This window comes from Melospiza melodia, chromosome 6 (genome assembly GCF_035770615.1).
Source record: "Melospiza melodia melodia isolate bMelMel2 chromosome 6, bMelMel2.pri, whole genome shotgun sequence".
Taxonomy (NCBI): Eukaryota; Metazoa; Chordata; class Aves; order Passeriformes; family Passerellidae; genus Melospiza; species Melospiza melodia.
The window spans coordinates 56,452,947-56,476,502 of NC_086199.1; the positions used below are offsets into that span (position 1 = coordinate 56,452,947).

General features: G+C 42.6%; 1 protein-coding gene across 1 annotated transcript; it reads left to right on the plus strand.

Moving 5' to 3' along the window:
- The first annotated feature begins 116 nt into the window (after positions 1-116).
- KNL1 (kinetochore scaffold 1) lies at positions 117-23,220 on the plus strand. The gene is given in 27 exon segments (XM_063158430.1): positions 117-228; positions 231-338; positions 1,953-2,007; positions 2,877-2,916; positions 3,003-3,062; positions 3,257-3,318; positions 3,725-3,780; positions 4,111-4,150; positions 4,641-4,678; positions 5,000-5,052; positions 9,904-14,121; positions 14,446-14,590; positions 14,693-14,760; positions 14,887-14,985; positions 15,993-16,108; positions 16,335-16,425; positions 16,915-17,031; positions 17,842-17,929; positions 18,317-18,385; positions 18,753-18,792; positions 18,899-19,000; positions 19,476-19,576; positions 19,847-19,915; positions 20,047-20,156; positions 20,660-20,778; positions 21,868-21,990; positions 22,088-23,220. Coding segments are annotated over 27 exon segments (6,405 nt in total). The 3' UTR covers positions 22,194-23,220.
- Positions 23,221-23,556: the final 336 nt, after the last annotated feature.

Sequence of the window (23,556 nt, forward strand, 5' to 3'; positions counted from 1 at the left end):
GGCACACTGCGGAGCGAAGCCTCCGTGCCACGACCCAGAACGCCGCGGAGCCGGTGCGGTACCGCGCCACCCCCGTCACCGCGGCTGCGGGCGTGTGGGCCCCGAGAGACACCGAAATGGCAGCAGCGGGGCCACCCACGGAGGCCGCCATGTTGTACGGCGCAAGGGGGCGCCATGTTGTACGGCACAAGGGGGCAGCCGTCCTGTACGGCGCCAATGTGTCGTCACGGCGCGGGGCGGGCGGTTGGATTTGAACCGGGAGGCGGCGGCCGGGGAGCGGGAACCGGGGCCGCGGACCCGGAAACCGGGATTCGGGAGCGGGAGGCCCCGAGCGGGAGGTAAGGGCGGCCGAGCGGTTCCCTCCGAGGAGAGGCGGTGCGGGAGGGGCGGCGGCCGTTGGCGGGGCCGGGCGGGCGCTGCGGAGAAGGAGCGCGGGAGAAGGCGGGAGGCGCTGCCCCGGGAGCGGCGGGATGGGAGCGGGGCTGAGGCGGTGCCGCCTGCGGTGGGCGCGGAGCGTGTGGGGAACCCCGCGATAAGGGCGGTAATTAATGTCTGAGGAACAGACAGAATTAATTAATGTGGTGTAATTAATGCAGAGGTGATTAATGCAGAGTTTGTGATCGATGAGTGATTGGCTCCTGGGCTGTGTGGGCTGTAAAGCGAGGGCGCGGGGACAAAAAGAGACGGAAAAAAGAGATTATGTGGGTTTATCCTATGGGGAAAAGGCCGAGGAGGGGCGGGATGGGCGGCAGGGATGGACTGAAGTGTTCTGGAGCCATTCCCGTGTTCGCAGAGTCAAACGGGGGAATAAAAAGTGGGGGGGTCTTCATCAGCACAGCTCGCAGCTCGTCCCTCAAGGATTGTAGCGATCTTTCAAGCAGGATTAGAGAAGAACAGTTAAAGAAGGTGATTGAGAAGTGAATTTCAGATTAATATCCCCAATAGCAGAGTGATCAGGCCTTTTATAGCTCCAGGCTTTTCTCCCACAGCGATCTTCCCTGTCCTTCCCTTCTTTGTGTGTTCAGCCTGGCCGACGGTGGGTTTAGATGGGATATTGGGAAGGAATTGTTCCCTGCATTGGGAAAATTAATTCATGAGGTTTATGTCTAAAAAGGAGACAGAGGAGTCACGTAGCTTTAGTCATGAATAAAGGGAGAAGCCATGGGCCATTTTCCATGAGGTCTCTCAGATTGCTGGGGGATGCAGCCTCCTTTTTATCCTGATTTACCCTTCTCCATAGGCTGAGGTACTTGAGAGATACAGACTTCCTGAACTGCCTAATACAGACCCTCTTCTAATGTGCACCCCTGTCCCCTCCTTTTCTTTTATGTTTGTACTTTTTCCCCGTGTCCAGGAATTTAGCAGCCCCTTGGAAAAGCAACAGTTTGTGTCAATAAGTAACATTCTCCTGTTGCTTAACTCGCCTATCAGTCTTTGGCTTAGGCAGACTCATAGTTTGTAAAAACACATTCCTTTTATTCCTTTCAGGAGGGTTTTAAGAGAATTGAGCCATGCTCTTCTGGTTGTATCTAGAGAAGGAACAAAAAGCAACAGGCATAAGCTGAAATACCAGAAATTCAGTTTAGAGAGAGAGGGAAGATGTCTTGTATGTGTCAAAGCAAACATTGTCATGGATAAGGTTTGATCATTTATCTCCCAGCATTTACCGGAATCTTAACTTTAAATAAAAGGTCAGATAACCAGTAATACTTAAATTGTTAGCACAGCTGTTTTCTAACATGGTATACAATAGGAAATATATCTCTAATGTGAATATAACAGGAGAACGTTGACTTGAGAGGCCTGTTGTACTTCAGAGCATTTCTGTGACTAGAGAGGAAAAAAAACACAGAAGAAACACAGCATCAAAGGCTAATAGCCATCTGTGGGTTTATGCAGTTTTCCTACTGAGGCTCATTAATGGTTTTGTATTTTGGTGCAGTATTTTATAGGAAAAGCATATCCTTCAGCAATGGACAAGATTTACACAGACCCTAACATGGAAATGTGAGTTGAAACTCTCTAAGAATTTTACTGTGGTATAAATGTTGCCCTTTAGAGGCAAAACCTTTTGTAATGCACTTCAGCATCCCTTGAATGAAATGTGTTTTCTGTTGTGATGAAGACCAGGGAGTTTCTTTGGTGTTTGGTGAGGGGATTTCATAGTGGTGGATTGTCAGGAGATGAACTGACCATGGGATTTAGGGGGCAATCTGCTGAGTTTTCCAAAGCTTATCCTGGGAACCAGTGCTGAAATGATCAGTCTGTTCCAAGCACGTTGTTTATTTAATTTCACACTTGTAAAAATAACAGAGAAATCAATTTATTAACCTCAAAACCGTGGCAGGACCATTCAGGACACATACCTTGGTGCAATTTTGTGCCTTCATACTGATGCCTGGAAATAGAACACAGACTTTTCCAGGCTATATAATGATAATATAAAAGCAAACCTTTACTTGGAAGCCTTCAGGTACATAATGTGGTGAAAAACAGTGCCCCAAATTAGATCCTTGCAATTGATAAGATCAGGCAATTAGAATATCTGGCCAATATTGTCCAGTTAGAGGAGCAGTTGGTTAGGTAATGTCCCTCCTGGGTTCTGCCCACCTCCCCTACCTTTATTATGCCAGTGATTATGTGGTGCAAAATAAAAATGTCCTTGGAGAAGTACCAGGCAAGACAAAACAGAAAATTTAGGAATGTGTCAATAAGGGCCTGTTCCTTGTGGGAAAGAAAGGTGGGGAACTACTGGAAGTTACACTGAGGCATTTAACAGTGTACAGAACTCCAAATACATGAAAAATACATGAAATCAAAACTTTAAGCATTGATGCCTGTTTCCTTGATACCCGTTTCCTTTTTTTGCCCTGCAGGGATAACACAGAGCACATCAGAAGGAAGCGACTGTCCTCTGTGAGTAACCTCCAGCATTCCTCAGAAAACCTGCAGCTGCACTCTCAGCTGCATTTTCTTTCAAAATTTTCCGTATTTTCTTTCAGATTTTAAAGGCTCCACGAACTCCTCTGGATGATCTGGGAAATGGGAATGAAATTACAGAGGTAAGTCTACCAAGCCCTTTCCTACCAATCCCCCTCAGTGTTTTGCTGATTCAGCTGTGTCACTCTAATAACAGAGGTGGTTTTGATGCCCCATTTTTGATACTAATATTCATACAGCACTTTTGTTTGGTTTTGTGTTTCCTGGGGAGCTGTGCCTGTCGTGGGTAGCGAGCTGTTGTGTTTTTTGTTGGCAGGACATCCACGGAGAGAGGCGCAGGAGGAGCTCGCGCAGGGTCAGCTTCGCCAGCACCATCAAGTGAGGGAGCTGCACACCCACACCCCTTCCTCAGCCAGAAATGCAGGGAGTAACATCCCTTCCCCCTGAAAGTGTCCTCACTGAGTATTCACAAATGGCTGCAAGCAGCAGGAAGGTTGTTATGAGTTGGGTTGCCCTGAGAACCATTATTCATTTTCCTGCCTGAAAAAATGCCCCCAGTTCAGTGAAATTCATACAGTTAGGAATTTTTGTTTTCCATTCATGCATCTTAACTGTCATAGTGGCATCTTTTCCCTGAAAATTACAGCTGGATTCAGTACACTTCTGTCTTTTAATATCTCATTTCAGAACATGTATAAGATATATAAATTAGTGCTGAAATTCTTTTTAAATTTGCTTTTAGAGATGGTTTTGTGTTTTTAAAAGCTGGTGGTTTTGTTCTTAGCTTCAGAGTCTTCCAGCGAGATCTTAAGAACAGCACATCACAGACAGAAAATACAGGTAAAACTCCTTTTTCTGTTCCTGACAGGTTACTTTCCCCAGACTATGAGCAACAAGATTTTAGCTTGAATTTAAGAAATCAGAACTTTTCCATTTGGGAAAGGAACAACGTGTTCAGCTCTTTGTTCTGGCTGAAAACTCCTTAGTCACAGAGTTCTTGCCTTGAGAAGACACATCAGGAGTGAGAACTTCAGAACACTGTTTTCTGTGCACTTCACTCTTGTCTCATACTGAGTCAGAATTGTGTGGGTTGGGAAAACCTTTAAGATAATCAAGTACAACTGTGATCATGCTTCTCACATTGTGATGTTGTCATTTTCTTATTTTTAGGGTGTTCAGCAGATGAGAAGGATGATACCTTGACTAATCAGTAAGTATCATGTCTGATAGATATTTATTATTCAATGTTCACTAACAAACTTTCTCCTCAGAAATAGATAAAGTGTTAGTCTGGCCTAAAAGCTCTTGTAGATAAAGCACAGTGGTGGGATCTGTAAAATTAAAAACACTTGGTGGTAAAATAACAGATAAGACACTTTGTATGTGAGAAGGGGAATTTCACAGAACCATAGACTCTATGAAAAATAAAGAATTAATCTTTCTTGTCATTTAAAAATTAAAATACCACTGAACAATGGTCTGTGGCATAATAGATAATTCCATGGGAAAAATAAGGCTGTGACTCAAATTAGAATATATGTTGAAGACAGATAAGCAGTGTCTGGTACCTGCTGCCCAGATCCACATGGGTTCTGCCATGGAATTCTGTGCAGCACAGTTCTCTGCCTCTTCAGCTTACAGATCAAGGCTTCCCTTTGAAACCTTTTAACAAACTTCTTTCTCAAACCCACCTTTTGTAGGAATGAAGACCCTGGGGCTGTTCCATGTGAGATCACTGGTGAGTTTAAGAAAAGATTTAAATGACTCTGTTTATTTAAAGCTATTGATTATGTGTGAGGAATTTTAATGTGCCTAGAGCAATCTCCCTGCCTTGGGAGAGCTCACTCTGGATGGGCTCTGTCCCTTGGAACTGTTTACAAGGATCCTGTTATGGAAGTCTGGGTGGCCCTTCGAGGTGCTGAAGGGAGTAATGAAAATATTTTTCAGAATATATTTGGGTTTAATTGTATTTATTTACTCAGTGCCTTGAGCTTCAGTTCAGTGGATAAAATAATGAACAAACAGCACAAAAACTGGAGCATTCCCTTTCTTTCCACAGGGATGAACACTCTGCTTCATGCCCCCATCCAGGCATTGGGACAGCAGACTGAGGTATGTGAAGACTTTAATTTTTTGGTGCTGAAAATACCAGTGTCCAAAATACATCACAAGAATTTGTGTAGTAAAGATTAAAAGTATTAACTGCCTTTGTATTCACATAAAATTCTCTTGAAACTGAGTATTCTGTGTTTTGAAGTGTGTCCTAATCTGATAGTCATCAGACTGCAACATAAATAACTCTTGCTTCTGAAATTGCTTTACAACTTCTCAGTAATGCAGTAGTTTCTCCACTCTTGTCTGCTTTGCAAGCCTTCATGAACCTCACTTTTTTTGCTAATATAAGTTTTAAAGGCAAGTGTAATAATCACATATTCATATGATCACAGTTATATTTTGCAAAAGTAAGGCCAATTAACCAGTCAAAGAAAATATAAATTCTTTAAATAGTTTATTTAACTAATTACTTTCTAATTCTGCCCTTAATTCTCTGCTAGATGCAGCAACCAGTTCTTATCATATTTGATCATCTCATTTAACAGTCATATTTGGAATGTACACACAACAAGAATTTTTTTAATTTAAATAACCACATATTTCATGTTGGTGTAACAGTAATAGCTCTAAAGCTAATCTGCTTTGTAAGGTCCTATGTTATAAAAGTTACATTCTGTAATTTGCCAAAATCTTGCACTAACTTTAAGACTACGTTTTTCTTCCAAGACATTAATATAGTTTATATTATTACTATAAATATGTAATTATTTATCATTTTCATCTAGATGTAATAAATAATATTTCCCTATAAAATCATGTCCTATCCTAAAACAATAGGATTTTTATATCTACATAAAAACTGCACAGTGTGAGTCAGTCTTGCTGTTTAGTGTGTGGTTCTTGTTTTACCCACATGTGATGAGCTCAGGGTTCAATTCCCTCCACTCTGAGTACAGTGTAGGCCACCAGAGGGATTGATATTGTCCCTTCCACTTCTCCTGGGTTGGTCCAAAACCCCAGGTTCTGATGAACACCAGATCTTCTGGTTTGAAAGGATGTACAGGGAAGTCTGGTCCCAATGATTTCTTAGTAACAATGTACCTTTTAAAACTTACAAGAGTTAATTTTAATACTATTATATTAATTTCAGTAAAATTTTGTGGCTTCCCTTGCCTTGTTGGTGTGGCATGGGAAAGTTTCTGGTCATCTAGAGAAAGTACCAAAACACTAAAATGTACCAGCTCCTCATTCTGCCTGGGCAGTTCTGCAAATTCAGTTTGCCAATAATTACCTGGTAAATTCCTCTGTTTAACTGGCCTTCCTTCCTTGAGATTATTTTGCAAAACAAATTACTTATTTTTCAGTAACTAATCTTAATTTCTGTCATCTTTGTGCTTACTGTATTCCTTTATACATTAGCTACTATATTTTCTATTTCCTGAAGTGTTTCTTGATGGTGTTAGTTCTGTTATCTTATACATTAATTTGGAGGTGCAATTACTCACCTGCATGAATTTACTAATCACTTGCTGGGATTTTCCATGGCTTCCAATAGTGGGGCTAAATGCCTGTCCTGGTTTGGTTTTTGTTCCCAGACATTGAACTTTTTGCTAGGTATTAGTGCAAGGATACCTTTTTCAGTAACTTCTCTTGCTGTTCTGTCAGCTAATTGATTCCCTGCATTAACTGGGAAGTCTCCAACTGATGGGCTTTACAAGGACATCCTGCTGGCAATGTCCCATGTCCTCCTTTTTGCTCCAGCTGTGCCCCTGGGGGACACATATCAGCTTTTGTGCCTCTCTGTAGCCACCACTGCTCTCAGGTACCTGGGTCACCTTCCCTTGCACTGTCCAGTTGTTTGGACAGGCTGCTTCCATGACCCCAGGCACCAGCCAGTGCCCCCAGTGCCAGGTGCATCCTTTCATGCACAGATAACTCAAATGGTTTGGTTCAAGAGTGAGGCTCTCAGTGCAGGGGGTGGCATTAAGGCTCTTTCAGGGTTTTTCAGGTGCTCTGGCTCTCAGGAGTCCAAACCAAGTATTTTTGGTGGAGGGCCATGCAAGGGTTTTGCCAGTACCCCATAAGTGCAATCCATAAGTGACACCATCCATAAGAAGGCTCATAGTCCTTGCCTCTGGAGTCTGGCAAATGGCTTCTTTTCAGCTGCTTCCCAAGCTTCTTTCTTTTTCCCTGCAAGATATCAAAACTAAAATATGTTACTGCTTCTTTGCTTATTTGTGCCATTTTCTTTAACACCCTGTATCCAGATAGTTCTAAGAAATGTAGCAGAATTACAGTAGCATTGAGTCACTTACTTTCAGTCTTGATTGCTGGCAGAATCCTTTCCAATTTTATTTGCTGTCAAGAGTGTGTACAGATTAGCTACCGCTGGATGAATATCAGGAACTTTTCATTAATGATCCTTAAATCTTAAATCTATAACTGATAGTACTGATGTGTTATATTCTGATTCATATTCTTTCAATATTCTAAAAATCTTATACAAGTCTCTCCAACTTGCCTTTGCCTCAGACTTAATAGGATGTTGGTTTTGCTTTACCAGTCTGGCTTCAGGTTTGAGAGTAATCCTCACCAACTTGGCCACCTTTGGTCATCCAGGTATCTCAGTTGCCCATACCAGCAGGGTCACAGCATTCTCTGCCTCCTCTGGGATTTTGTCCAACTCTTCTTAGTCCTGTAACATAAAAATCTTTGCCTTGATGGCTTTTGATTCTGGTGGTTCAATTTGTATGTCCCCATCCTAGAAAGTTATTTGAACATCCAATTTTCCCAATTAATCTCTCCCCAGCAAGGGGATTGAGCATTCAGGAGTATACAGACTGGTGTTTCCCCCACTGTTTTATTAATTTAAATAGTAATCATTGTAAAAAAGGCTTGTTCTCTTTCTTCCCTGTTGCCCTCTCAACATTTAGGTTATGAGCTAAGTTTTCCTTTGCTCAAATTTAGTACTGAGTAAGTTGTTTCTGTATCAATTTAAAAATTTACCTTTTCATTCCCAGCACTAATGTAACCAGGGCTCAGCTGAGGATGATTCCTCTGGTTCCTTTAGGGGGATTTTTAATTTTCACTTAAGGTCTTGGGCTTGATGTCTTGAAAAACCTGGTTTAGGTTCTTTCTTTGATTTGCCTGGCCTGGGGACACTCCCTTTTCCAGTGTCCCCTTTTTTTACAAATTGCTAAATACATTTCAGCTGTAAACTGTCACAACACAAAGTGCCAAATACATTTCAGACAGTGATTATCACAATGCAAATTGCCAGATATACTTCAGCCACTAATTACCACAAGTTACTAAAGTATACTTGGTACAATTAACCAATTGTTTCTGACTGAGGGGGGTCCTGAATCCTATTTATGGTTTCAAATATTTTAGCAGCTCTCTTTGGATTTTTCCTTTAAACTCCTGCCACCTTTCTCCATGGCATTAAATCCACTATTAAAAACAAGGCTACTGGACCATAATTCCCAACCACCTGCTGGAGGGGAGCCATCAAACTTCCCTAGCATCTCTCCCAACACCTCCTTGCTGCCTTCTAGCCTGTCCCACAATTGGATCAAAATCCTCCTATCCCCTAAAACATTCTTTCTGTTCCAGTCCACTTTTCCAAGACTTATTTATGTGTATAACTGTATTCCCTGGTGATTCATGATTCAGCCCCTTTGTTCTTTGCCACAGAGCCACCATCAGCTCTAAACAATTCTCCTGTTCTTCTTGCCTGCACTTTAAGCACTTCTTTTAACCCTTTGCCTTTCTTTTCCTTTTCAAGGAATTTCATCCCACTTATTTTCCATTCTGTGAAACAACATAAATTGCAGTATTATTTGTATATAATATAATTTATTATACTGCAAGGTTCTATCCTTAGGCCACATCTCTTGATCTTCCAGAGTATAAAGTGGCCACCACTGATTACAAACTTTTGTAAGTTCTCCTTCTTACACAATGGGCATTGAGCAGTTCTAGGCCAGTAGTTTTTGGAGAACAAGTGTTGTGATAATTCACCGGGTCTGGACAATTTATCATCTGGTTACAAATATATTCATTATGCTTGATAAAATATATCTCTTTACAGTTTTCCCCCACAGCTTTCTGTGAGTGCTTTATGTTCAAGAGACTAAAATCTCCCTTATCAGTGGTGAAAAAGTCTTTTGAAACATCCAGCATGGTGATGCTGCTTTGGAGCAACTGGAGATAAACTGGTGGAAATAAAGGGTTTAAATCATGTTGTAGAGAAATAGAAAATACTGATCCTTTGTCGTAGGAAGGGGACCCGGACACCAGCTGGTTCATCACAGGTCCAGTTTATTGAAGAAAGCATCAAACACTTATACAGCAAATAATAAGCTTATGAATATTCTGTAAGCCAAGCAATCTATTGGTTAAACTATACCATGAACTCTTCCTCATTCCTTAGGGGTTACATCTCTCTTTTCTCATGTCTCTTTCACTATTCGTTATTATACTACAGCTAGGCCCAAGGACACGCTATCTAGCAGGTGCAGAACTTGGAATTAGCCACGGTTTTGTATTTTTCCAGTCTCTAGCAGCTAAATTCCCAACATTCCATAAGACTCAATAAGAGGTCTGTGCTTGCTAAGATGTGGTTAGATGTGAAGTGTAAGATGACACATGTTGTTTTGTTAAATGCCATTTAAATGTTATATATTTGCATAATTTAGTCATTGCCCTTTCCTCAAATATGTTACTGCTGATCAGGGAGGCCTGAAATTAACAGGTTGGGGTGTTTTTTAGAAAAATACTTATAGAGCTAAGATCTTAGGAGTTTACATTAATTAGCATTAGCTGACTTCTGTTTTAAATAGAATAAACCACTGATTATTTGTTCTAGTGCCAGTCACTGAATTCTCCTTTTTCGTTGTTTTTCAGTGGCATGACATGGACCATGCTGTTCCAAGGACAGACAGACAGGACACCACCCTGCTGTTCTCGGAGGAGAATGAGATGGAGATGACAGCCAGTCACACAGCCATGATCTCACGGAACCTCAGCACCCACCAGCCCGACAGAACTGAGAAAATAGACTTCAACTCCTTCCTGGCTAAGTTAAACTCCAGCCAGGGGAAGGCAGAAACCAGCAAGGAACTGAGCTTGCTCTCTGACTCCACAAACCATCCGTGCCCCTCTTTGGAACAGAAGGAAGAAGCCACTCCTGTGAAAAAAATAGATTTCAATGAATTTCTGCTGAGACTGAAGTCAAACAATCCTGCTGAGAGAGCTGACAAGGACAATGTTTGCTGTGTCCCTTCCCAAGGCTCGCGAGATGTGACACAGCTGTCTGGGGAGTTTGGCTGTTCCCAGGAGCCGCTGGACACCTGCAATGTGACAAGAGTGTTTCGAGGCAGAGAAGGTGGGATGGACATGACAAAATGTGAGGCAGCTGACGTTAAAATTCCATTCCCTGGCATCAGTGAGGTTCCAGCAGAGCAGTGGGAGTGTGGGGATGTCACCCAGGCGTTTGCAGACGAGGGCATGGACGTGACAACCAGTCACACTGCAAAGGTGTCCTTTGCCCTCTCCGCTGTCGGGAACCAAAGGCTCAACTTCCAAAAGGATTTCCCACCCATGGAGTTAGATAATTCTGTGTTCAGGAGAGCATCTAATCCCAGCTTGAATGTTCAGCAGGACCCTCAGCTCTGTGCAGACAGGAAAGCAGCCAGTGCTGAAGGCAGAGGAGAGCCCCCAGTGCTGCGGGCTGGCAGGCAGGAGGCCGGGGCACTGGCTGCCATCCAGGGATCTGTTTCATCTGAGACCATCTTCCGAGGGGACAAAACCATTGTGTTCTCCAAGTGTGAGGACATGGAAATGACTGGGAATTACACAGACATCATCTATGAGGCCAGCACCACAGAACAGAGTAGTTCATGCCATAAAACCTGTGAAAAGCCAGTGAGTAGCAACCCTCCGCTGGCACGTGGTGACATCCCAAAGGGTCTGGCACCTGCAGATAATCCTGCTGCTGGGCCCTATAAAAACAGTGCCCTTGAACTGCCTTCAGCCTCAGGTGGATACATGGAAAACGTGTCTCAAGCTTGTGGTCCTGCTGCAGCCAGCTCTGGGTTTGGCTCATATACACATTTTGTAGCTGGTGGTGTTCCAAAGAGCAGGTTTGGTCCCTCTGCAAACCCCCAGCTTGTTTTTTCAGGTGAGAAGACAGTAATATTTGGAGGAGAAGACATGGACTTGGCTAAAACTTTTATTAAGGATGGTGGAGAGAATGTTGATAATGAACATCCCACTGCAGTGTTCACCTCTGTCACGTGCAAACCTCATTTCCTGGGCAACAGATCCATGTCTTCCAATGTAACTGAGCAGGAAGAAATGGAAATAACAAGATGCCACACTGTTTTCTTTGATGGTCAAAGCAGTGGGTTAACAGCAGAGCCAAAACTAATGCCCTGTAAAATCATTCCAAGAAAGAACCAGAACAAAAATGTCGCTGAGGGTGACATATCTGTATACTCTGTAGATATGGACAAGGAAAATGTTGAAGTGAGGAGTATTGATAGGAATATTAAAAGGAGCCAGGCTGTGGAGAGGAATGCTCAAGATCTTCAGATGATAATGGTTGATAAGAAGCTGGGAAAAACCAACTTCGAGGCAAGTGGTCTGAGTTCCTGTGCCAAGAGCATGTGTCTGCTGCAAGAGCAAAACAGAGGAGTCCCCGAGGATGTTGTCACTGACACTGGTGCATCCCTGTCTTTGCAAAGCCAAGAAATTGCATCACAGCCTCTGGGAGAAAACCTTCCAAGCCCCTCAGATTTCTGTACAAATGACACAACAGGCGTGTTTTTAGGTGACCAAAGCATGGACATAACCAAAGCTCATCCTGCTGCCTTTGAGATTGCTCCTATTAACACAGAACAAGGATTTAATAATCAAAACACTGCAGTATCCAAGCAGCTGCAAAACCAGCCCTTCCCACTTTCCAGTCGTCATGGTGGGGATATCGTGAGTCAAACTGCAGCAGTGGAATGTGGGGACTTGAAAATGAACACCAACAAGCAAATTGTTACTGCTTTGGCTCCAAGTAACAATCCTGCTCCCTCAGGAATGGCAGGAAATGAGCAGTCTGGGACAGTAATAGGAATAAATGCAGAGGGCCAAAACTCAGAGAGGCAAGAGAAACCCCAGCCTGTGAGTGCAGTAAGCAAAGTATTGCCAACCCAAGGAGACTCTGACAGACATTTTTCCATGGGTGAAACAGGTTCTTCAAGAGAGGATTTAAAAACTCCTCCCTCAGCTCCTGGGCTGCTCCAGAAGGATGCAGAAGAACCAGTGTGGGCCGGGACATCTGAGGCACCCAAGGAAAGTTCCCAGTTGTCCTTCTCTGGAGAAAAGTCTGTTGTGTTTCCCCATGGTGAAAACATGGACATGACTGGCAGGGGTGTGGTGATGGTTCCAGTTTACACGATCAGTGTTTTGTCACAAAACAAAGCAGCACCTGGATGTTTTGGTCAAGGTGGAAATGAAACAATGTCCTTGGAAAAAGGGGTCACCACGACAACGCCGGTGGAGCAGGGTGGGCAGGAGGCTGCACATGGCAGAAGCATCAGCTTTGCTCTGGCTGAGGACATGGAGATCACCACAACTCACACAGGGTGGCACAGACAGCCCATCCCAGCCATTCCTGATGACAAAACCATTGTGTTTGCCCACGACCAGGAGGACATGGACATCACTGCATCCCACACTGTTGCTGTCAGTAGGAACATCTGTGGGTTTGAGGCCCAGCAGGTGCCCCACACAAACACCCAGCAGCCACCACAGCACATCCATGGGGGGCTGGTGCCCTGCAGAGGGGAAATGGATTCCTCACAAGATGCCACAAAACCTCTTCCCTTTTCTGTTTCATCAGTCTCAGCATTTCCTAGTGAGAAAGGAGCTACCCAGGTCGCCAGTGGCACAACACCACATTCCATTTATTCTGTCTCCCTTCAGGAAAGTACTGTGGATGTGGGGGCACCACAGGATCATGGCCTTCCCACAGATAATTCTGTCCCTCTGAGCAGGGAGCAGGATCTCACACCACCAGAAAAACTCCAGTCAAAGGGAGTATCTTTGGAGTTCCCAAGTAAGGGCCCTGTGGATCACAGGGAAGAAAGTGGCACTTTGGGATCCTGTGCTGCCTTTCCCATGCAGGGATCAGATCCTTGGAAGGCTCATCCAGATGCCCCTGGTACTCAGAAAAACCAGCTAGTGGAAGAGAATTCATCTCAGCCTGGAGAATCAGATTTGGGCTTGGCTGGAGCAAACCTCCTTCCTGCTGCTAACAAGGAATCCAAGAAAAATGAGGAGCTGTCAACTGAAGGGGAGGCATCTCCAAAAGATTTCCAAATAAACTCTGAACAAGCCAGGCAGCCTTTGGTCAGTGACAGTTCAGGGGATCAGACACAAGCCACTCTTCCACCAGAAGCTTCAGGAATTATAGGTGTTTGTTCAAAACTGCTGAGTTTGACAAGGAAATCTACTTCTGTTTCCAAAACTGCTTCTTCTGACCAGTTGCCCGGTTCCTCAGCTCAGCCAGAAGATACCCTGAGGTTGGGAAAAAGCACTGTCAGTGAAGCAAATAACTTGTTTGAGCCCAAAAAGCAGGAGAACACAGGTCTGGAATCTGGAGCTGATCCCATAGGGATGGCACCAAAGGATAAATATCCAGGAATAAATATCCCTCTGGGTATATTCCAGCCTAAATTACCAAACAAGAGAAATCGTGTTTCCAGTGCACAGGACATAAATACAAAATCAGACAGAGTAGAAGCCCCAGTTCCAGCCAACACCAGTGAAACCCCAGGTAACAAGTCCAGCAGGCAGAACTTCAGTCCTTTTCAGTTCATAGCAGAAGAATTTCTCCCTGTGTGCCTGGAGGAAATGGATTCCAATGAATCTGTCAGCTCCGAACTCATGGAAAACACTTGGGATGATAAAAATAAAAAACAAATTCCCCACTCTGAAAAGGATCCATTTGAAGAGACAAAAAGTTGCAACATGAAAAGAGCTTTAGGACAAACTGAGGAGGATGCTCAAAGCCCAAAGAAGGCCAAGAGGGATCAACATGTGGATGCTGGGGCCTCTCAGGACTTGGAGGTGAGCTTGGGCCCTCACTGTAAGGATATGGGAACACCACCAGGGCTAAAGTTTTGGGGGTGTAAGTGGATCTGTTAGTAGGTGTTCTTGTTTTTCATAACCACCAGTCTGCTGTCATTTTCCTGTGTGATTCCCTGTGGTTTGGTGTGTGCAGCACTCCTGTACCAGGCAAAACGGGCACAATGAGGGATTTGCCAATTTTAGACCATTCTCTGCATAGTATCCCTTTAATCCTTTCAAGGAACAGCTACAATAAACCACTGATCCAGTTGGGTTGTCTTATATAACTACATTAATTTATTTTTTTCAATTTGTTAATATTAGGAGTCTCTTGATGTTGTGCCTCAGGACCAAGCAGAAGCTGATGAAGCTGGGGAGCCTCCACATCTCTCAGCTAAAAGCCCTGGGTGTCCCCAGGCCAGCACCAGCAGCTCCCTGGATTCTGTGAAGGCTGACATAGAGTCCACAAGTAAGACACCATTTGTGATGAGAGTCCCAAACCTTGTGTTCTTTGCCCTGTAGGGATGTTATTAACCCACCAATACTCCCCCTTTCTGTTTTGTTTTCCCAGTCCAGCGCAGCAGCCAGGTGGAATCCCAGCTTCTCACGGACAGCATTTGTGAAGAAAATTTATGGGAGGTATGGACAGGGCTGGAAGACAGCAATTTCCTGTCCTAACAGGAAAAAACCTCCTGTGTTTATACACTAGTGAGCATGCTGTCTTGAAAAATTGACTTACCTGTATGTTTTTCCTCAAATGCACAGAAATTTCAGAGTGGTGCTATCACAGTTGGGGAGTTTTTTACCCTTCTTCAAGTGCATGTTGTGATCCAGAAGCCCAGGCACAGCCAGCTTCCAGCCAGTGTGAGTGGAACAATATCATTACCTTAAATAATACTCCTTTGTTGGCTTGGGGTTTAAATTTTAGCAAGTCAGACATCTTTAAATGAAAAACAGAACAGATTTCCATCTCCTCACCAAATACCATATATTCAGGATTACTCTTCTTGGATAAATATGCCAATTCTTGCTTTTTAAATTCGTTTTAAGGACAATAAATTTGAAAGAATTAGGATCTCAGTCTGACCTTTTCACTTTACCTTCTCACTGTATCTGTCAGCCACTACTGCCTGCAGCTACTCTGAGCTCCTCCTGCCTGTTCTGCCCTCTCCTTTAGAAATGTTTCACTATGATATTACTACTTTTATTTCCTCACCTAAAGAAAGGAGAAGAAATACAGAAGAGAAGTCTGCCGTCTAAATCCTTTCAATTTTTTATTTAAAATACTCTCCTAGCTTAACTACAGTTTAGTTTACAAATTTATTCCTACTGAGTTGTCTCTAAGTATTCATCAGGCTTAATAACACTGCTACTGTGGACTAGTGACTGATAAAAAACAGACACCACCCCCACAAAAGCTCCTGAAAACTTTCTCTGAAGGAGTGGAAATAATTAATGTCAGTTATTTATGAACTTTACTGTACAGGCAGCTTGCTGAAATACTCCCTTCATATTTATTTGAGGAATAAAGCTCCTAAGGTTTCCTAAAGGCTTGGGGGCTTTAATTCTGAATTAAGCATGACTTTGAATTAAGCATTGCTTTGTTGGGGAGCACTCTTTTATCTGCATAATATATAATATTTTCAAGTCTTCATCTAAAAGGGAGACCTCTTTCAGTGATATTTAATTTGATTGTTTTGAACTCTTAATGATGAAGCACATATCCCAAAAGGAAGCCTGTGCTCTGGCGTGAGGAAACACAAGGTGTGAAAGCAGAATTGGAATGACTGGAAGTTACTATTTCTGAAAAATATGGATTTTTTTTTTCTTTTTTTATTTTTCCTCCTACTTTTCCCTGTGTTTTCCCTCAGTGTGCAGTGAGTGCACCTCCCACTGCAGAAGATCTCATCCACAGCCAGTACGTTCACCGGCCCAAGCTGAGGATTTACGAGGAGGATTGTCAGGACCTGTCTCAGAAAGTAGTGGAGTGAGTGCTTTTCCAGTCACACAGTTTATCAGTAATTCCATTTTTTCAGCTCTGAGTGCATGGAAATGGCCTGAAGAAAGTTACTACATTACATAAAGGAAAAGTAAAAATATAGTTAGTAGTTTATTACAGATTTAGAAAGGAATTGTGTAAATATCACCATGCTGCTTTATGTGGTCAGTGAAATTGCTGCAAGACTTTCAATTTTTCCCCCCCCATATTTCAGGTTAAAACCACATGTGAGTGTCCTGGATCAGCCCCTGGTGAACGTGACCAGGAGTTTGTGGGAAGTAATGAGAACCTGCACTGATGAAGAGGTAATGCTGCATGGAGAGAATGTTTGTTTGTAATGAAGAAGTGAGGTTAATTGATTTATTCACATTGCATAAGAACCAGAATGGTCACAAAATAACAGCAGGTGAAACAAGGCAAAATATTTCCTCAATAGAAACCTGCTGAGAACTTGCAGCATGTCAGGAGAATGCAAGGAAATGTGTCCCTTGAAATATATTAAAGGGGAAAAAAATGACCCACAGTTACTGCATAGAAAACCCAGAAATTTTATAAAAGTATCCTACAAGAATTGAGATCAAGGTGGATCAAGAGATTTTGTTTTCTGAGGTTCTAATGCCAAGAATGAAGATCTATTCCTTGAAAATAAAGTCTAAATTGTTTAGAGACACAGTATTTTTCATAATTCATTGTTAGCTTGGCATGGAGATGTCACTGAGGTTGGGTGCTGAGCCAGAGTCAGGAAGGATTATATTTCCATTCACTTTCTCTTCTGTATTTCCCATTCATCACAGCTGTGTAAGTTTGGAGCAGAACTGAACAAGATGAAGTCCTGTTTCACCAAGGAGGCTAAAATCTTGTCTCACAATGAGAAGGAGACATTGTACAGGAAATTGCTGCAGAGTGCTGAGGTAAGGAGCCACAGGGCTGCAGGCATTTACCTTTAAAAAACCACTTCTACCACATTTCTTGTCTTTAAATGTGTAGGAGTTTAATTATTATAGTGTGTACTCAGATGGAAGTTTCTTTCTTATGAATACATTTCCCCTTTATTTATATGCAAATATAACATTGGGACAGTGACATTCTTGCAGTTACACTGTAGGAACATTCTGCCTAAGAGTTTTGGTGATTAGCAGAGTGAAAAATGGGAGCATTAAAGGAACCACCACCACAAATGAGCTCTTTATACTGTAGCAAGACCAGAGTTAGTAAGTAGGTTACTAGTATTAGCAAGTATTTAGGAAGAAATTCTCCCCTGTGAGGGGGCTGAGGCCCTGGCACAGGTTTGCCCAGAGAAGCTGTGGCTGCCCCTGGATCCCTGGCAGTGTCCAAGGCCAGGTTGGATGGGGCTTGGAGCAAGCTGGGATAGTGGAAGGTGTCCCTGCCCATGGCAGGGGGTTGGAATTGGATGAGCTTTACAATCCTTTCCAACCCAAACCATTCAGGGGTTCTCTGATAAGTAACAAGGAAGTGCACAAGTAATGCATTGTGCCAGGGATCAAAGATGTGTATATATCAAAGCTCTAGATTCTGTAAGCATTTGGTAATTTCGCATTATTGGCTGTTCCCCCATGGTTTGTCAGTTGCCTCTTGCCTCTAATGACAAATTTCACAAACTGCTTTAATTAATTAGCAAACAAAGAGCCCCATGGTGATCCCAGAAAAAATTCAGCTTTTACAATAATATCATTGACTCAAGTATGATTTTCCCATCTTAGGAGCAATACAGAAAACTCCAATCAAGAATAGAAAAGGTGGATGAATGGGTGAAGGAGGCAGAGAGCTCCGTGGTTGCTCTGGAATCAGGTGTGTGTTTCCAAAGAGGTGGCCAATATGCTGCTTTCTCTTCTTTCTGCACAGCTGCTGTTTAAAAGGTCAGTTTGGGGTTGTTTGATACAAGCTGCAGTCAGAACTTGGCATTATTGTGTCATGATGCTCTGTAGTTTCAATTTTTTATCTCCAATGCCTTGAGTAGAAATCAAATTGCACAGTAGCAGCTCTAAAACAGTGCAATAAACTGTGCAAATCTCCTTGTTGTTACCTCTTTTGAGGTTTTTGGTAGATACTTTTCCATGTTTTTGTATATTTTTAAGTTAACTTTGAAGTGCTGAGATGTCTAGAGCCCACAAATAAAGAAAACTCTAAGTATTGGATCTGGAAGTTCTGCCCAGACCTGACACTTCTTTCCCACAGATTCTTTTTGGGATGCAAAGGAAGCTGGCTGCAGTGCTGGAACAGCAGGAGGGCAGAATGTACAGGAAGGTAAGGGAACCAGCTGAATGCACTTTTTGTCTGGTGTTTTAGAGCCTGGGGAGGATGATAGGGTGATGCTCACCCCCCACCCTGATGCATTAACTCTGAGAGGACACTGCTGCTGTCTTTCCTGCATTGCACATGGCTAGTTACATAGGTGTTAGAGAATGAAAAGGATGGTTTCTCCCTGGAAAAAGGGAATTTAGAATTGTTTACCTGAAGAGCATGTGCTCATTATCATATTCAGCACTTTGTTGTCCAATAATTATAAGCTTTAACTCCATAAGAACAGTGAGTGCACAGCAAATTAGGGCTGCCTGTGCTGCTCTTTTCTCTCATTTTTTTCCTTTTCTCTCCTTTTTTGTCTTTGCTTTAGAATTGCAAAGCATCACAGCCCAAGAGGAGGAACTTCTGAGGTAAGATGTCAAGGAGGATTTAGGAATCAGCTGCACACTCAGATTTCAGAGGGTTGGTCTGTTTGTTAAGCACTGTATCACATCCTATGATGGTTTATCCTTGCAGAGAACTGTCACAGATGGATGCTGAGGATGAGCTTGGTTTGGCTGAGATGGAGAAGCTCAAGAACACTGAAAGGACCTGCCTGGAAATCCTGGAGAAATATGAGTAAGGAAAACACCTCCAGGTTTTATTTTTTAATAGCTGTTTCTGAGGGCTCATATTTGTACTGGAATGTGTTTGGGTTTGGTTTTCCTTGTTATTTGATGTGGGAAATCTTGGAATGCCCATCTCCTTGCAGCCTAAGGTAGGCAATAAAGCCTTGGAGGACTTCCATGTGTGAGGCAGTTATTCAATTAGCAGCTTTGCAGTGGTACTCTGTGTTCAGGGTTTCTGCATCCAACTCTCCTTCAATCACCAAACTGACATTTATATAAAAATTGTAGTAATATGCTTGCATTCCCAAGAGACCCTTATATTCTGTTGGAATTAAAGACTCTGTTTGGCTTTGGACAATTTCATTGTTGTATGATGTAGAAAGGGCTGCAAGAGCATTTAATACTCTGATGTTTGTCCCTCAGATGTTGTTTGGGTTGGTTGGTTGAAACTTGGGGTGATGGTGGAATTTTTTTCCCCTTTTCAGCTTCACTGAGTGGGAGCTGACAGAATGGAGTGAGCAGCAAGCTGTCTTTAATTTCCTTTATGATTCTGTGACACTCACAGCTGTGTTTGGACCCCCAATAGGTGAGTCACAAAATAAGTAGGTTTATGTTTTATGAATTTGCAATGTTAGAGAATAGAAACCTAAAATGTCCATATTTCTACAGATCTGCTGAAAGTAGGAAATAGAAAACATACTACAGTGTGTAAGCTGAGAGAAGTGGCTTTGAATATGTTTTCATATGAAAATTCAGAAATTTGTGTCATGCATGGCTGTTTCTGAAGGTGAGGAGAGCTGTAACTCCAGAACTAAGCATGGAAATAACTGGAATTTTTTTCAATTTCCTTTCTCAGATGATGAGTTTTTCGCTGCACATCCTTCCAGGAGCATCATGAGCCTGGACTTTGAATCCTTCCTGGATGGTGAGATTTCTGAATATTGTGAAAGTAGCAGCCCTGCTAATCTTTTGTTGGGAAGACTAAATGTGTGCTCCATCTCCTAATGCTTCATGAAATGGCTTTTCAAAGATTTCTGGGTTTCTTTTGTGTTGCAGAGGAACAAGCTCCACCCTCCTCATGTTTAGTCCAAAAACTCATCTTCCAGTTTATTGAAAGTCAGGGATGCTGGCAGAAGAAGTGTCCCAAACTGTCCCACTTGCCCCAGGTAACATTCCACGGAAACTTAGAAGATTCTGAAAAAAAATCCAACAGAGAAAATAGAGCTGAGCTGAGCTGAGAAGCAAAGCACCTTAATGAAAGCTTCAGGAATCCAAACCAAAATCTGCTTCAGGAATATTTTGAGGTGTGAGGGGAAATATCTGTCTCTGAAGGCAGGAGTCCTAAAAGCTGAAGTTTATTTAAAAAACTTTTTTTTTGCCTTAAAAAAAAAAAAAAATGAGCGGAAGGTCATTTTGCCTCCTGAAGAATGTAGGTTTAAATTGCCAAGCCAAACTTTTGTGTTGCTGTGTGGCTGTTGGCAAAGCTGAAAGGACAAATTTAAAGCAAAAAATGTGCATTTGTTATACTTGTACAATTTCATTTTTCCACCCAAACTGAGGTAGCAGTTAAACCACATTTATTTTTTATGCTTTCTAGGATGAGTTATGTGTTCAGGCATCACATGGTCACCCCCTGAGTGCTGATGTTCCTTTCTGATTTATCTCCCAGGCTCTCTTTGACATCTCCTTGGTGGTGAATCGCTGCAGAATCTTGGGAGATGAGTTGGAATTTCTGCAGATGTGGGGAGCAAAATTCCAACTCCTGGAGACAGATATCAAAGACACAGAGTGAGTAAATTCAGAAAATCGTGATGGGATTGTTGGGGTGTCCTGTGCAGGGCCAGGAGCTGCACTTTGATGATCCTTGTGTGGGTTCAATAAGATGGAGTTCACAGCAGCCTTAAGAGGGAGTTTCTAGATAATCAGAAGCAAAACACTGAAATAGTTTCCATTTGGTTTTCTTAAAAGTGACGTTTTATGCTGCTGTTTTTAAGAACAATTTAATTTATCTTCATACAATTGCACTGTAGTGTCTCAGTGCATGGAAATTAGGCTGTTCATGGATTCATTGATTTTAGGACTATCAGCCTCTCCTTCCTTGCTGTTTTCCTGCTTGACTTGCCTTTCTTAAATGTTGAGGCCAAATTGTAGCAGTGCAAAGGAAACAGAGCCAAGAGCTTACCTGTAGCTGAGGGCTTTGTTTCCTTTATTCTTGTGTTTGTCTCAGCCAAGCAGAATCGGTCATGGAAGGAGGGATGCACTGAAACTGAAGTTTACTTTCTTTACTTTCCATTTCCCCTTGCTACTTCCCAATTTTGTGGCATGCCCCAGTGGTACAACACAAATACAATTTCACCTCATCCTTCCATTACTGATCCATGTCTTTAATGAAGAGGTGCCCAATTATGAACTTGCTCTGCCCACCTTGGTGCTGTTTCAGAGGTTATTCTAATTTTGTAGCTTCCTTTGCAAGAGCACAAAAACCCCCATGGAGCTGGAGGTAAATCAGTCCAACTTCAAGCATTAGAAAACCTTAACTGCCTGGAAATGTTTCATGTTAACTAGAAAACACATTTTTAGTCTCTATTCTCCCCTAATTTCTGGATAGTTCTGTGAATTATGTGTACATTAACTTTTCCTGTGGGAGAAGTTGGGGGTTTACGTTCTGAAGTGTTGATAAAGTGTGAAGGGTCTTTTTTTATCTTGTTCCTGAAGTTCCTGTCTGTGCTAGAACTTTAGAAGTTACTGTGCTTGTTCCATCAGTGACATCACTTATTATTGCATCACTTATCACTTATTTCTGCTCCTGGCACCGATTCCAAGGTGGAAGCAGCCCATGTGACTGTTTTGCATGGATCTTTGTGTTTATTTCCACAGGGTAAAGCTTCTGTTCTCCTCTTCAGTGGCTTTTGCCAAGTTTGAGTTGACTCTGGCTGTCTCTCATGATTACCCATCTGCTGTGCCTCCCTTCAGGGTCCACACCCACATTGGGGATATCGGGTGAGCTGGCAGAGCCCTGACTCCATCCCAAAGCTGGGATGGGAGGTTGAGCACTCGGGATCCTCTCCAACATGTGTGATAATTTTATCTTCCCCAGGGAGAAGGAGGTTGCTGCTGTTCTCTCCAGAGTTCCAGCTGGCCACCACTATCTGAAGAGAGCAGTCACCTCCATCCATCAGAATCTGCTCCAGGCTCCCAGATGATCTGCTGCACCCACAGGCAGGACTGAAGCAGTCAGAATGGGTGCTCTGTGAGTTTGCTCTTAGGAGAATTCCAGCTGTGTCTCCCTGGAATGGGAATGCTGACACCCACTCAGCTCTAGAATTCCTGCCTATTTGGTGTCCTTGTGGCTTAGACCAAGTAGAACCCTTGGTGTAGGCCACGAGTTTTACAACGGCAGGGGTGTCTAAAGAGGAGAAGAAGGAAATTCCTAAATCCCTGCTAAGTTCAAGGTGGTTTTTATCTTCTGCCAGTCACTGGTGGTCATTCATGGCACAGATAGTCATGATTGGATAGCCATTCCAAGCATGGATATTCTTCTGCCATACCTCATTAATTTTGTCATTTACAGAGCACTTGGAAAAAGCAATGATGAGCATTCTCTAAATTATTACAACTGGAGTTTAATTCTGCTGTCATTATTTCAGTACCACGTACAATTTAACAGATCCCACCACATCTGGTGTTCTTCCATTGCCTGGCACCCCTCCCAGGCCAGACACTATCCCTGCATCTGATTAATTAACCAGTTAACCTGTAGCAATTCACCCCAGAAACCAAAGCCAGAAATATTTTTGGAATTAAGACTAAAAATCCCTGTGCTTGCCCACAGACTTTGGGATGCAACAGCCTCAGAGCCATCACTGTGATTCCCTGGCAGAAGTTAATTTTTTATTCATTGCCTTAGTCCAGCACAATCTCTGGGTGCTGGGGCACTGTCCCAGTTTGGAATGCCATGGAGTTTTAGTGAGGAGACTGAACTCCTTAAACTTGGGAGTATCTGTGAGCTCTAGCTTGGTTTTGTGTATAATTTTGTGTATTATGTGGGTCTTGCTGTTGGAACTGATCTCACCCTGTGTTACTGAGCCCAAGCACCAGCCCTGGCTCAGCTCTCAGTTCTGCAGCTGCAAATCTTTGTACCCTGTAAAATATGTTGAATTTAAAAATGTTTTCCTGTATTTTAGTGTTTATATATTTTGTCTTTTTACAAAGTTTGTGTCTGTTTGAAAAGTGGAAGTTTAATAAAGATTGGATTTATCACTCTTCCTGTTTCAAATGGGGATTATGGGCTGCTCTATTTAAATTGGTGATTGAAAATTCAATACTAAATTAAATTCAAAATATTGAAATAATTATGTTAAATACTTGGGAAGGCTTTTCACAATATCATTTTTTTCCTTGCCTTTTCTAGTGCTACTTTTCTATGTCCTGGCTTTTCACAAGAATTTATTGTATTTTAATTAGGAAGATAGCACCCAAATCATTCTCAACTTAGGTACCATAGCTGGAATTTGGAATTTCCCCAGGCCATTCTCTGTGCATCAGGAACTAGCAGAGAGTGCTGTG